The sequence below is a fragment of the Vigna unguiculata genome, chromosome 3, assembly GCF_037176805.1.
Source record: "Vigna unguiculata cultivar grain cowpea cultivar isolate G323 ecotype 2 chromosome 3, ASM3717680v1, whole genome shotgun sequence".
NCBI classification, from domain to species: Eukaryota; Viridiplantae; Streptophyta; class Magnoliopsida; order Fabales; family Fabaceae; genus Vigna; species Vigna unguiculata.
The window spans coordinates 6,634,397-6,649,153 of record NC_140794.1 but is presented as its reverse complement, the minus strand read 5'-3'; the positions used below and the strand labels follow the sequence as shown (position 1 = coordinate 6,649,153).

The following is a 14,757-nucleotide window of genomic DNA, read 5'->3' as shown; positions in this document are numbered from 1 at the left end:
TATATTAATCATATCATAATAAAAATATGTAACTAATAGCTACTAATTCTTTTAACATATAAATTATATTATATATTTATCATAAATTAATTATGTTATAATACAATGTTGATTTTCACTATTGATGTTGAAACTCAATTCAAAACTATAAATATTAAAAGATACAAAAGATAAATAAAAATCCTTCAAAATGTTATCGTGAAAGAAAAATTCTCTTGTTAAAGAAGGAAGGTTTAAAACACAATCTTCTATGTGTCTATTATAATCTATATGGGGAAAGATTTTCTTAATTGCTTAATCTAACATCTTTTAACCTTATACCTTACCTCAATTTTAGTTTGTTTTTTTTTAAATGTTAATAGATAGAAATAACCTTACTTCATGATTTAAATTATTCGTTATAAATGTAAATTATAATGTTTATATCTAAAATAGATTTATTATAGATTTAATTATTCAAAAATAAAGATTTTGTCATAGTATCTATAATTTATAAACTAAAAACACTACAGATAATTAATAAAGGAGTTTCAACACGTGACATGCGCTGTCAAATTGTGAGTTGACTTTCACATGAGTTGACTTTCTAATTATTTCCTTAACCTTAAAGTTAGTCTCTCCGTAGTATAAATATATTACGGAATAAATGTTTCCTTTTTATATGATTAAATACTGTTAAGATATATAACTTATATCATAATGAAAATGTGATCAATATTTCTAAGAATATATTTATATTATAAATTTTCCTCATCTCTTCTTCCATTTTAATTTGTTAATCAAAGAAATTAGAAGTAATGTTCAAAAATAAAAAAAATAAAAACTCTCATAATGTTCACTTCTCTTGAACCAAAAATACCCAAAATGATACAAAACAAATTTGTGATAGTAGAAAAAGAAAAGATAATAAACTACATTGGGCTACATACATTCATGAACACAGACTAAACCTCCCCCACGTATAATTTGTTGATAATATGAATCATAGAAAATTATATCAAAGAGAACTTAACAGCTATCTCTTAAATTATAGATTAAATATAAAACAATGAAATTCTCTCTTATCACCCTTACCAATCCTGTTATGAAGACTCAAGTCAATCAATAGAAAAGGCAGAACAAAAGCCCGTTTTGATGTTCAATTTCAACAAGAGCACTTTATTGATGATAGTAAACAAAACACATAACACTTGTTCTGAAATGGTTAAAATTAATCTATTAGAAAACTTTAGAAGTCGTTGATTATGAACACGCATGTCTTACTGGGAAATGGTTCAAAAGGAAAACTTCAGAAGGAAAAGACGTGCACAAATGATCTAAAAAAATACATAATATAAAATCAGTCAGATACCTGTTCTCTGAGAATACCATTATAATGAAGAAAGATAAATTAAGGGAATAATACACCAGAGTATATTTATATAATGCAAAGAACTGAGTCAGCATTGTGATGATATAATGATATAGTAGACCAACCAATCGGATTAGATATTTAGCATAAACAAAGAATAATACGAAAATAATTGGTCTGCAAAACAAAACTTCCCATACAGGAAAAAGTGGGGGATTTTAGACTACTCTCGTGTATTGGGATCAATCACATTAATGATAAACACGGTTCATGAAGACAAGCCTCTTCTCAAACAGAACTTTCAGTCGCTCATAGGTAGAAATGCTGCTGCTCCTCTCCAATGAAGTCCAGGTCTAAACTATGTACAGAATTCCCTCTAGATCAAAGAATTTATCTGAAATGAATGAATTCCCAAAGAATATATCTCACTGGACAAAGATACAGCTGTATGAGTGAAACTGACACACAATCATCACAACCACAGTTAAAAACTCAGGGGAGAGTCACTTGAGCTGTACAAGCTACAAGCTCAGAACAAGCCAGTATCAGAAATGACTTTCCAAAATCATCTTTCTCTTTCGCAATTTCCAGGCAAAAGAAATTTATACTTCTCAGCATTTTCCAGAAGAAAAGCAGGAAGATGAACTGCAGAATAGGAATGTGGTATTGGTCCCATTTTCCCAATGATATCCTTGAAAGTGTACTCCTCCGGCAGCATATCAAACAAATCAGCACCTTTGCATATCACCTTCTGAATTCTATCAGGATTTAAATAGTGAGAGAATCTGACTCTATCATAGTGGCTATAGGCTTTCATCTTGAAAACGAAATCACTGATCCGACGGAAGCAAAAGCTACAATGCCACCCAGCATCAGCCAGCATGTCATCAGATTGGCGATAATGTGCATACCTTGTCTTCCCTGTCTGATACCTGTGAATTGAAGCCCTCCAACTCTTATCATCCACGCGAAATTCAAATGAATAGAGATAGTTTTTCAGCTGCAGATGAAGGATTGAGGGTACTTCATCACACCACCTCAGGAGATTAATAGTGTGAGCGCTTGGTATCTCATCCACATCAGACATAATCAACAAATCATCATCACTAATACCAGCTATCTTCAGGAGCTGATCCAATGCTACACGCTGATATGCCTCCTCAACAAATGGGTTTTCCCCCTTCTTAAATCTCCCACCAATAGTACCATAAGTTAACCGTGGCTCGATAAATTTGAACTGCTCCCTATTGCTTTGGAAAACCAGAGGCTTGGGCAATCCGGTGAAGGTAGAATTTGACTCAAGGAGAACAAAATCAGTTATGTAAGGGTAGAGTTCTCTCCATCGCAGGGTTAGTATTTCCAACTCATTACTAAACAACACGGCATCATAAACACGTCTAGGATATTCCCGGACTCCCCAGCCATGAAGTCTGCAGAGATTCTCCATGGTCACATTTTCGTTATAGTAATGAGGGATGATGTTGAAAGGCTTCGGTGCTTTTTCCCATAGGGGCCTCAGAAAGTATGAGATCTTTTGCCCATGTATGTAGAATCCAAAGATGCACATTGGGACAACCGCAAACATGAAGATATAGGTTTTAACATCCAAACCACGCAGAATGCAACGAACCCTTGACATGCTTGAAACTTGACTTGATTCCTGCAAAATTAAGGAACAGGCATGTAAGAAAAAACACCTTGGACAATGAAAAATCATGCAATAAACATGTGATGCAGAATCATACAATCGTATAAAAATCAAAATCCCAATGCTGCTCTCTATTGGTGCAAAATTTCAAGCATCACACAACTTTGATCACCGATTGCAATCACAACCAGAGCTGAATCATGTAGCGATACGAATCATGCCCCGGAAAATCCCAAATGCAAGCGGTTCGTGCGAGAAACCTTGCACCCGGCCAAACCCAATTATTCTACAACAGAAACGCAAACCCTTTCCCTCCCAGATGAAAAATCTTCCAAAAATAGGAAGAATAAAGAAGAAGAGAGAAAGGGTGTCTTCCTCTGCGTTCACTTACAATCCCAAAAAATAGTTTCGCAGGTTTGCTAAACTTAGAAAAGAAAAAGAAAAAAAGAAAAAACCGCTAAAACATCCGAAACCGCAGCTTTATCGGATACCTAAGTTCAGATCACGAAAATCTCTCCCGCACACCAAATTCCTCTTAAGAAAAAAATAAAAACAAAAAACAGAAAAAGAGCAAATCTAGGAGAAAATTTCTGTCAATCCACCGATATAGATTACACAGTAGCAATCCACATCAACATTGAAAAACCATTGCATTTGAGTTCCCCAATAGGCGACTAGTCAGAAAAACTGTTAACGAAAAAAAAATTAATAAAAAAAATAATTTTCCATAACACATACCTGACCACAAACATTGCTGCACAGATCATCGGTCTTCTTAGAAGAGTAATTCCCTCCAGCCTCACCCATCATCCACCACATTTCGGCGTCGAACGAAGGAAGGAATGAATGAAAAGAAAAGCAGATCGGCGATTGAAATCTTAGCGTATAAGCAAAGAAGCGCGTGCGAAGAGATAAAAAGACAGCGGAAGGAAAATCCGAGGTTTATAATTAGCGTATTGGGAGGAAGATAGTTGAGGACGGAAGAAACAAGGTGGTAATGTCCTCTCTGTAACTTTGGAAATGGGTGGTAGTTGTCGTCTCCACACAGCTAAGCTCGCTCTGCAACGGAACTGATAAAAAAGTTCCGTTACCTGATTGATTGAGATTCCCCTTTCTCTATGCTATTCTTAATTTCTTCTTTATATTCTCAATGCATCCCAATTTTTATTTATTTATTTATTTATAACATAAAGTCTTCACCCATACTATGCTTTTACTCAGTCTCCCTCCCACTCCCTACTCTTCTCCACGCGTTCTTTTGTTGTGTTTATTGACTCGCTCACCCCAACTGCTTCCGCCGCTCTCTAATCAAAACTTTTCAGATTAATAATTTTAATCTAATATATTCATCTTACGAGTTTGATATGATATAAAGAAAAATATTTTTAAATATTCTATATTAAATCCGTATCGGTAACTCTTTATTTCAAATATTTCTTTTATTTTAGAATAATGATAACCGGGTTATCTTCATCTATAAATCTATTAATAACTTATCTAACCAATATATTTTAAATATTATTTTTCTATTACGATACATTAATATCAATTTTAAATATTATTTCAACCGGGTACTTATTCGCTTCGTGTTTTGGGAATTTCCAAAGGCTACACTACACGTGTCAGCCAGCGTATGTGTGCCCGGTTTTGCTTTATTATATTGAATCCAATATATTCGTTACACAACAAGTAGTAGAAATAATTGTTTTCAAACAAAATTATCCAATTTGTTTAGTTTAATGTAAACATTTTTTTTGTTTGTGTGTAGTATGTAAAGAAGACAAATTGTTGGATATTTTGTTTGATGAGTTAAATGTTCAACACTTAACTAGGTGTGTAATAATACGAATAATTTTGTATGACTTTGTTTCAAATGTTCATCTTCCTTTTTTGTTTTGTTCGATTTTGTATTATTCTTAAAAGTTTTCATATTTTAGGTTTGGACCCAAAATTAGTCAATAGTTTTCATTTTTCACTTCTTTTAACGTTATCTCAAAAACTTTCGATATTTTTCTAATTTGTAAACAAAATTAAGCGTACATGTTAAAATCTAGGTATACATGTATTTTCACTTTAAGTTTTCCATCACTTTTCTTGTAATATCAACTATAACTTAAGATTTAAAACTTTTAAAAGAAATCAACAATAACAAAATTATAAAATAATTGTATGTTATCATGTATTTGGTTTACAAAATTGATTAAAAAAATTAAACAGTTTTATTATTGAAATTAATTTAGCTTAAACCATGTTAAAAGCTACATGAGAACTCGTTAAACATGAAATGAAACGTATAAATGACTTTGCGTAATTTTAAATAAAATTTGCAAATAAGAAAATGGATAATACAGTTAGAAGAGTGTTAAAGCAGCGTGTCACATTTGTGTTGGTTACACGTGTGATGACAAAAACGAAGAGTGTTACGCGTTAGTTTGGGTGAAGCTGATACGACGACGTCGTTTTGAAGAGGACGTGGTAATTGGAAGCGGCAAAGGAGGTGTTTGGCTTATGCGTGTGCTGGAACAGTCGAATCCAAGACTGGCACGACGAGAAGTTGCGTTGCGATGATAAAGTGTTTTATTTAGGAGCATAAGTTAACCTAATTAATTAATTATTATACAGCGTTTCATTTAAATTAATTAATTATTATATAGGGTTTCATCTAGGAGCATAAGTTAACCTAATTAATTATTGTTTATTTAAAATTAAATAATGAGAGAGAAATGAGGAAATTGACAAGTATAAGGAAGAGAAACACGTTAGGAGTGGGCCACGTTTAGCAATGAGGTGGAAACTGGTTGTTCCATGGGCCCCCACCACGAGCTTGTCGCGTATCGTGGCCCACTTCGTTGTGATGTGGGCCTGCCCTCGAACCGCCAACCAAGTCACGCTTTAACCAACGTCTTCCTTTCAAGAAAAACCCTAATATTTTATAATCATCCTTATTATTACTATTATCATTATTCCTTAGATTATAATTACCAATGTGACTGAAGGAAAATAAAATAAAATAAAGAAGAAGGAATCATTGCATGCTGTATTATTTTGTATCTTGACCCTACTACACTAAAATGTTGTAAACGAGATAATAATCCTATTGTAGAGGCTAAGGGCTTACTAGGTTTATTTGTCGATCTAATGTCACATTTTTTTTTTTATGCTACATTACGAATAACTAATTTTATTATAAATTATTAAAATTAACCTCTTGATTTTAAAATGGAAGAAACTTGTGATTTCTTTTTAAGTGATTATGTTTGATAATATAATATTAAATAGTTTAATGATTATTTTTAGAAATAAAAAATAATTTTATAATCATAAATATCTTTTTCTAAGAAATAGTTCATTTTATGACTAAAAATTCAAAATAATCATTTAAATTAAGCGAATTGTTATAAACCAAAAAGTCGCTACTAATGAATCTTAATATTCTAAACGTAGTAATATAATTTTATTCTTATTTTATTTTCCCAATCAAGTTTCCCCGTTTTGATTAAATAATACTAAAAAATTAATTTACATTCCTTTGCAAGCATAAAATAACTTCTTTTAGATAACTTACTAATTTTTTGACCTATCTCATACTATTTATGTCAATATATCAATAATTTTATGGCAAATCTCATACTATATATATAAATATACCAACATAATATTTTATGACTAGGTATATATAATTATTAATTTATTTATAAATTGTATGAAATTGGATGAGAAATTAATATAATTTTTTACCGTTTAAAAAAATATATTTTCCTTTTAACGTAAAGAAACATTAATTAAATTACAAAAGAATATTTTTCTGATCAAATATCATACTGTTTATAATATTGTGATAAATATATATAAGTAATCCTAACAAATTAGCGGTACATTGATATGTTCCTTTATAATTATAAAATACCATTTAAAAACGAATTTTATGACAAAATATTCAACATATCCTGTTATCTTCAAAAATTAAAACAAATTTTTGGACTTTTTTTTAAAAATGATTGTGTTTTTAAATTTTAACATTAAATGTAGTATGATTTTTCAGAAATTAATTTCTATTCTATTACAATAAAAAAAAATCTTATTTTAAGAGAATATGTATTTTAAACATAATGTGTTTTACTATTACTCTTATCTTCAAATCTACTCATATTATACAGTTTAGTAGTGTGTGGTGTTATAAGAATGAGGGGGGAAAAGGTCATTTTATCTCAATTGTATGTTTTATCTAATTAGAATTTCTTGAAAGTTATAACTAGGGTATTACTTTTTACAAATTAATTTATGTTCACTACCCTTATAAAACATATTAAAAAAAAAACTAATTTAATAAAGAAAAGTATTCAAAATGGAACGTGGTCTTTTAAAAAGCATTTACGTTCGAATGAAAAGTGATTCTTCTTATAAGAAAAAGATGTAACTAACAAATCCTCATATTTTAAACATGATAATATACTCGTGTTCGTATTTTATTTCCCCAACAATCAAAGTTCCTTGATTTATATATATAAACAGAAAAGATAATTTTATGAAAAAATGTTTAAAATAAATTCTTATTTAAAAAAAAATTTCCTTTTAACGTAGAGAAACATAAATTAAATGCGAAAAGAATATTTATATTTAATTTTATAATTACATCGTCTACGGGATTGTTTGTTTTATTTCTATTCTAAGTCTGAGGATTTTTGTTTTTTTCTTTAAAAAAAACGTGGCAAAAAAATTAAGTTCAATCTATAACCGTACACTCATGAGTGGTGAGACGAAATTTCACACATGAAAAAATTAGGATAAGTTAGACTCTTCAAATAAAATATTGATTAAAATTAATTAAATAAAAATAAAGTTTGACGCATAAATTTCAACAAAAATGTCTTTGGAGATAAAATAAAATTTTTAATATGAATTTATGTTAGCATTATTATTAGCTAATAATTCATGGCAATAGTTTTTTGAGTAATTGAAGCATTCATTAGTCATACCAAGAAAAATTTGGTTGGTATGGTATGGTGAGTGAAATGCAGAAAGTGTTGAGAAGTTATTGAGAAGAGACAAAGAAGCATCACAACCACACTGACCCACTCAACCCTTGCAAATTAACACTCGTTCACCAACTATGGCAAATCTTTTTTCTCTAACTTCTTAAAAACCAAAGTGAAACACTTTTTAACTACTTCTTGTAAATTAATGTTTAACGTCTTTTCACTCAAATTCCAAACAACATTTTTTTTAATGTAACTTGAAGAGAATTACATATACTTTTTTTTTCAAATTTTCTTATTTCAATAGTTGATATGTATAGTTGATAAAAAATATAAATCAACATATAAATACTTTATGAGAAAAACAAACAACACTTTTGAAAGATAAATAATACTTTATTAATTAGGAGGATTTATAAAATACAAAATTTATATATCTAAATAATAATTAAAATTGAATCTACCACCATAAGATTCAATCTCATTTTATCAAACATATAGATATACATTTCATTTTTTATGATACATCGTGAATATCAAAAGTTATTTATTCTAAGAAGTGATGTCAGCCCATAAAAGAAATATATATTATCTCATATTAACAATATTGATCATGTATTAAATACTCTCAAGTTTGACCTATAAATATATTAGTCTAAAATTATATTCACGTATTTGATAAAACTTCCTACGATTCCACCAAGATACCTGCCTTTTATCTCAGAAATTTTATTCTGTAAATCTTTTCCAAAAAATGTAGGTAATATGCAATTCAGAAATCGGCTGCACGGATGAAATTTTTAGGTGGTGAACTAATAAGTTACAGGGGTGCAGGGTGTAAAAGCCCAAATAATAATGTAAAGTAATTTTGGCAAGGATTGATAACCCAAACTCTTCGGATTTTTTTTTATTGAAATATAAAAAATAGTTTGGGTTTTTCGTACTTTCGGAGTTCAAACATATTAACCCAAACCTTTTTTTTTTGTGGGCTACGTCCGTATATTGAGCTCAGCAACACCAAAAACAAATTGTAGTGGTTACATTTCCGACACTTAACTAGTTATCTTATAAATCGGTGAAAACCCAAAGAGAAGGGCGAAATATAATTAAAATTTATTTCAGTATTATGATAGGAAATTCTTCCACTAATTTATACATCAAAATACAATAAAGTTTAATCTTACTCCCTAAGACTTAATCAAGTATTCATTATTAGTCGCACTATGAACAGTAAAATCAAAAGTTTAATGAGTATGACTCCTGTGAAATTAAGAACAAAATTATCATTTAAACTAGTAAACTAGTTATTATAGAAGTAAAAAGTTATCGTAATTTATTATTAAACGACACATAAAACTAATTTCCATTATCAACACAAGTAGAAACACAGACTTCTATATTTTTGTTATGACTATAAAAAAAAGAAGCAAATACACTTTATTTGTAATAAATATTATTACTGAGGAAAATAGTTATCAAAACATAAAAATGATAAATTTTTAATAAAATACATAAAAAATAGTTATAACAATAATTACTTTTTATTAATTATTATAACTACACGTTAAAAATACTCTCAATCTTTTATGACAACCACTTCTTATGAGTAGTTATTGTAAATCACAAAACTAAAAGGTGACTTTAAAAAGATAAATATAAGTAAAAGAGGTAAAAATAGCAGCAGAAACCCACGTGTCACACTATATTTTTTGAATTATAAGTAAAAATAATTTTAAGTTATAATAAGAAGTACGTAAAAAATACAAATATAATAAAGAAACAGAAAAAAATAAATAAATTCATAACAGTTTAAAAAAAATGAATATAACAATTATTATTAAAAAGTTAGTTAACAATATTATAAAAGATAAATTAGAATTATAGAATATATACACACAATAAAAACTTCTTTATATATAAGTACAAATTATAAATTCATAAAGTTAAAATGCATTATTTGAATTTATTTAGGACTAAATACATTTTTATACTTCTAATATGAATGTTATTCCGACAAAAAATTGAGTTTATCGAAAACAAAATTTTAAATAATTCTCCTAATCTATCACCTTCGTGAAATAAAAAGCATTGATGCGAGAAAAATAGTTTTCTCGACCCCTTGGAAGCTAATTTTTAATCTATAGGTAAAACTAGTTACAAAAATAATAATCGAACAACAAAATATATTTATTATCCAAAATATTTTAATAAAATAAATAAATAACAAGATAAACATAAGCTCAATTTATAGATTATAGATTTTAGGTCCACTTTAAAACGTCTTATCTATCTACATGAATTAGGTCGGATACTAGAAAGTCACGACGGTATAAATCCATTTTAAAATAATTAGTACGAAAACAAAATATATTTTATACCTAACATTTAATAAATATAAGGACATATAAACATCCTAATTTAATATTTATAGGAATGCTTGCATAAGACATTATCAAAATTAACATATAAAGATGATTGATTTAAAAGTAGCAAGGTAATTCTCGCGACTAAATTCACATGATCATTAATATTGTATTATTATACACACCCAAAAAATAAATTAAAGATGTTATGTATACTTAATTCATGTGGATGACATCAATGCACCTTCACAAATGAGGCTTACATTGATTTACGTTTAATCATTCTAAATTGAATTCTGATTTAGGCCTAATAAAATAAATCAAATCAAACCATCTTTTGCCCACCGTTTTTTTTACATGATGCTACGTGAGTCCATTATACCAGTCAACTAATAATTTTATTGGTAACTATCCTAATTATATAATTTAATATAAAAAAGTATTTTAAGAAATTAACATTCATCCAAAATTCTAAATATTCAAATCCAAATTACCTGTCACCAAATATGCATGGGATATAAATAAAAACAAACGAAGCAAAAGTCTAACTTACCATTTCAACTACGTATTATGATAAGTCAAAAATCCATTGAGCAACGTAATACCACCAATGGAATAATTATTCCTTTTCAATGAAGTCTCTCAATGTTCCACCCGTTGATTTTTTAATCATTAAAAGTTCATTAATATTTATTTATTTGAGCTTACTTTTCAAGAGAGGAAAAACAAATTCAGAATTCATGTCATAAAGAATCTGAATCACACATATATGATCAATTTGTTAATTTTTACAATAATTACCTTATAATTAAATAAGATAAAATTAGTTTACATATGTTCAGGCAAAAAAATTGAATATACTTTTCCGAAGATAAAATTTTAAGAGTTTTCTTTGACTTAATGTGAAATAAAAGACACACTGATGCCAGAAAATAGTTTCTCCTGAAGATTTAACCTGTAATTTATAGGTAAAGTGATTACAAAAATAATACTGACTCATTGAAATATCTCTCCTATATAAAAAATATCTTAATAAAATATCAACTAGGCCCAAACTTCTAGACTCATAAATTTTTATGAATCAGGTTGAAAGTAGAGTAAGACGATCAGGACAATACAACTACCAATATATTTGATGTACCGATAATAAATTTTTACATTGATGATTAAATAGAAATTGAGATGGATATGACTTTTAAAATTACTATTATAAAAAGAAAACATATAATACAATTTATTTGTAATAAGTTGAATCATCTAATAACATAACTTAATAATGATCCCTACAATGATTATACTTTTTTCTACTATAAAAGAACATCAACACAATCACCATTAGAGAATGTTTAAATTATATAAAGTATTTAATAAGTGCATACATAACAACTGAAAAAAATCTATATAAATAGAAGAAGAAATATGATAATACGAAATTTGCATATTTGTACTGTTATAACATAATTTTTTCATCCTATACAGTAAAGTTTATTTTGATCTTTTCAAAATATGTTTTCTTTATTAACTATTTATTTCGGTCAATGTAATATGATATGTAATTTTTTTTTCTTTATTCCGATCTCAAATTTTGAACTAAGTGTATATTAACTTTCAAAACAAGTAAATCCATCCCATAGATGGATGTAATACGGTCATCAAACCAAATTTCTGCCTAAATAGTGACGCTTTGGTTTGTGAATTTTTTATGTTTTTTTTTTATTATAACCTAACTTATCAAAGTGTTAGGATATCTTTATTATATGATTATACACATATTCAAAAATCTAAGACTATATATTTTTCTCGCAATAACAAAAGCAAACATTAATTATAATATAAAGTTTATAAAATATTTACTTTAGAGAAAAAAAAAGTAATATTGTAATACAGTAGAATAAAAAAAAGTAACATCAGTGGGCTTACATTATTGGTGTAGTGGGTGGGACTTTATATAACCTATTTATTGCATCATCCATCTGATTGGTTTAACACACTATGTAGTGCTGTTACCTTTTTTTAGCTGGGGTGGCTTATTTATTCATGAATAAAGATAAGATATACACATAACTCAATCATTATCATCTTATTTATTCACGAGTGATGATGATGCGATGCAACAACAGTTTTTTTTTTTTTTTAAATGTAAAAGTAATAAATATAGTTTAAAAATCATGATATAATTACAAAAGACAACGGTAATAAAAATACAAAAGGACAAAAAAAAATTGGGTTTCTCTGTTGTGGTATTTATCTACATTACCGTAAAAAATGTTACAACAATCTGCCGGAGGGAAACAAGAGAAGGTGACGGTTACTGAGAACCCGACCCGAAAACCGGTCGGACTCACTGACCCTTACTTTTGGGGTGTCTCTCCGCAATTTACTCTCTTCTCTGTAGAGTTCAATCTCAGCCATGTCCTTCACTAGGGTTACCATATCCCACAATTTCAAGTCTCTTGCCTCATCCATAGTATCCAACATCTTTTCTTCGCACTGTTCCAACCTCTTCAAACAGCAAACTAACTCAACCGCTTCCCCAAACTTAAACCCCCCGAACCTCTCCTTAAACTCGTTCAACCTCACGCGCACCTCAGCCTGCACCACGCCCCAATCCCCACGCGCCAGCTTCACAATCTCCTCCACCAAGAGGTTCCCGTTGGGCTCGGGCCTCTTGCAAAGCCCTTCGACCAGAGCCACCAGAGAGTCAAACTCGCTCAACAAATCGCCGTTGCAGAGACCCGACGCTCTGTCTTCTCTGTTCTCTTTGTCGCCGGCGGTTCCGAGGAAGAATCCCAGGACGCGGGAGGTGCAGAGAAGCTGCTCGATGTGCTGTGCGAACCACCGCACCCAGGAGGAGAGCTGCCACGTGGTGGGGTCGGTGGTGTGTCGGAAGTGGGAGAGGTTGAGGTAGTTTCTGCCGCCGGAGTTGGGGTAGACCGAGAGCTGATCCTGGAGGATGAAGCTGCCGCGGCGGATGATGTAGTGGACGGCGATCAGGCACTTGAGTGCCACGGCGGCGTTGTTCGTTCCCTGCAGCCGGTCCATCAGAACCTCCACCGCGGCTGAGGCTGTGGCGCGTGGCCCGTCCCCCGACGAGAGGAGCATGTCCAGGTGCTTGCTCGTTGGGGGCGCGGAACAGTCGTGGCTGGTGGCGCGTAGCAAGGAGAGCGTGGTGCGTTTGGAGAGTAGCGCCGCCTTGCTCTGCGACGCTTTGTCCTTGATTATCCCAATTAGGTGCGTGAGTTTTGTCATGTTTTTTTTCTCGCGAAAACACTTCCACGAACAAAAACACTGTCACTGCCAGCGCATGGTGTCTGAAAATCTGGGTACCAGAAATTGGTAAGGGAGCGTTTGGGTTTGGCCTGGTGGGATATAATATGATATGATTTATGATTATGGAATCACGTTGCTGTCTCTGCCATAATGGTGCGTTAGATATTTTTTAAAAACTTGTATGCGTAGTTCACGTTTGGGCATGTTCACATCGAGTGGTTGATGACTCTGGAACGTTGCAGATACATAGTTACGTGTTGTATTTTGAGAATGTTTTAAAATAATACCGTGTGATGGATTCAACGTAAATCAATTTAGAGAAACGAAACTTAGATAATTCTATGCGTATTTAAAATTGAAACTTCGTGTTAGTAATATATTAATTAAAGGTTTAAGTTAATATGTATACATTTTACGAGATAAACAATTATAGGATTAAGGATTTGGAATTGAAATTTGTATTGGATTGCAGATAAAATAATGTAGGAAGGAAAAAGAAACAGTTGACCGGTAGTTTCTTAAAAAACTAATCTAATAATGGTGGACTTGTCAACGGGAAAAAAAAAATACCGATTGATTGTCCATATGTTACTATGTGATAAATATATATACAATCAATGCCAATTCAAATATCGTCATTCAATTGGATTAGGTTGAAAGAGAAAAACTAACTCTATTCAAATTTTTTTGTCTTATCATTTAATCCATTTTATTTTAATTTTTAATGAATTTATTAAGCTGAAATGATTTTGGTTTTCATATTGAATCAATTACTGGGATTTTGTTTGACAATTTGATGATAAAATAACTTAAAAATATATAATGGTTCTAAATGTGTGTTTTCTGTATAAGTAATGGAGGTACTTGGAGCATTCCAATGTGTGTATGGGAAAATCTATCTTATAGATGTTTCTTTTTTCTTCTTATAGAAATGGCCTATTATTAGTTTAGTAACATGTTCTTTGTATATGAAAATAAATAAGTGAATTAATTGGATTCCAATATCACCAAAAGCTTATTTGATTGGTGATCTAAAATAGGGTATAAGACTTCACATCTACTCAGTCAATCACTAACAAAAGAGTAAAATAATGAATAAATAAATAAAATTTCAAGGATGAGAAATTTTACATATTAAATAATTGCTAC

The 14,757-nt window shown here is 30.2% G+C and overlaps 2 protein-coding genes across 3 annotated transcripts; both read right to left on the bottom strand.

Moving 5' to 3' along the window:
• Positions 1-1,390: 1,390 nt before the first annotated feature.
• LOC114177842 (uncharacterized) lies at positions 1,391-4,160 on the bottom strand. Of its 2 annotated transcripts, none has more exons than XM_028063417.2 (2): positions 3,738-4,160; positions 1,391-3,011 (listed from the first exon to the last, which is right to left on the bottom strand). In XM_028063417.2, the coding sequence occupies exons 1-2, from the start codon at positions 3,816-3,818 to the stop codon at positions 1,917-1,919; spliced, it is 1,176 nt and encodes a 391-aa protein (XP_027919218.1). In that variant the 5' UTR covers positions 3,819-4,160; the 3' UTR covers positions 1,391-1,916. The 2 variants fall into 2 exon arrangements, with proteins under 2 accessions (XP_027919218.1, XP_085527141.1); XM_085671015.1 differs by lacking the exon at positions 3,738-4,160 and adding an exon at positions 3,097-3,683.
• An 8,388-nt stretch (positions 4,161-12,548) lies between these two features.
• Positions 12,549-13,854, bottom strand: LOC114175642 (ENTH/ANTH/VHS superfamily protein). Its single transcript, XM_028060412.2, has one exon. It carries the CDS (start codon positions 13,585-13,587, stop codon positions 12,607-12,609), a length of 981 nt encoding a protein of 326 aa, XP_027916213.2. The 5' UTR covers positions 13,588-13,854; the 3' UTR covers positions 12,549-12,606.
• Between the last annotated feature and the right edge of the window lie 903 nt (positions 13,855-14,757).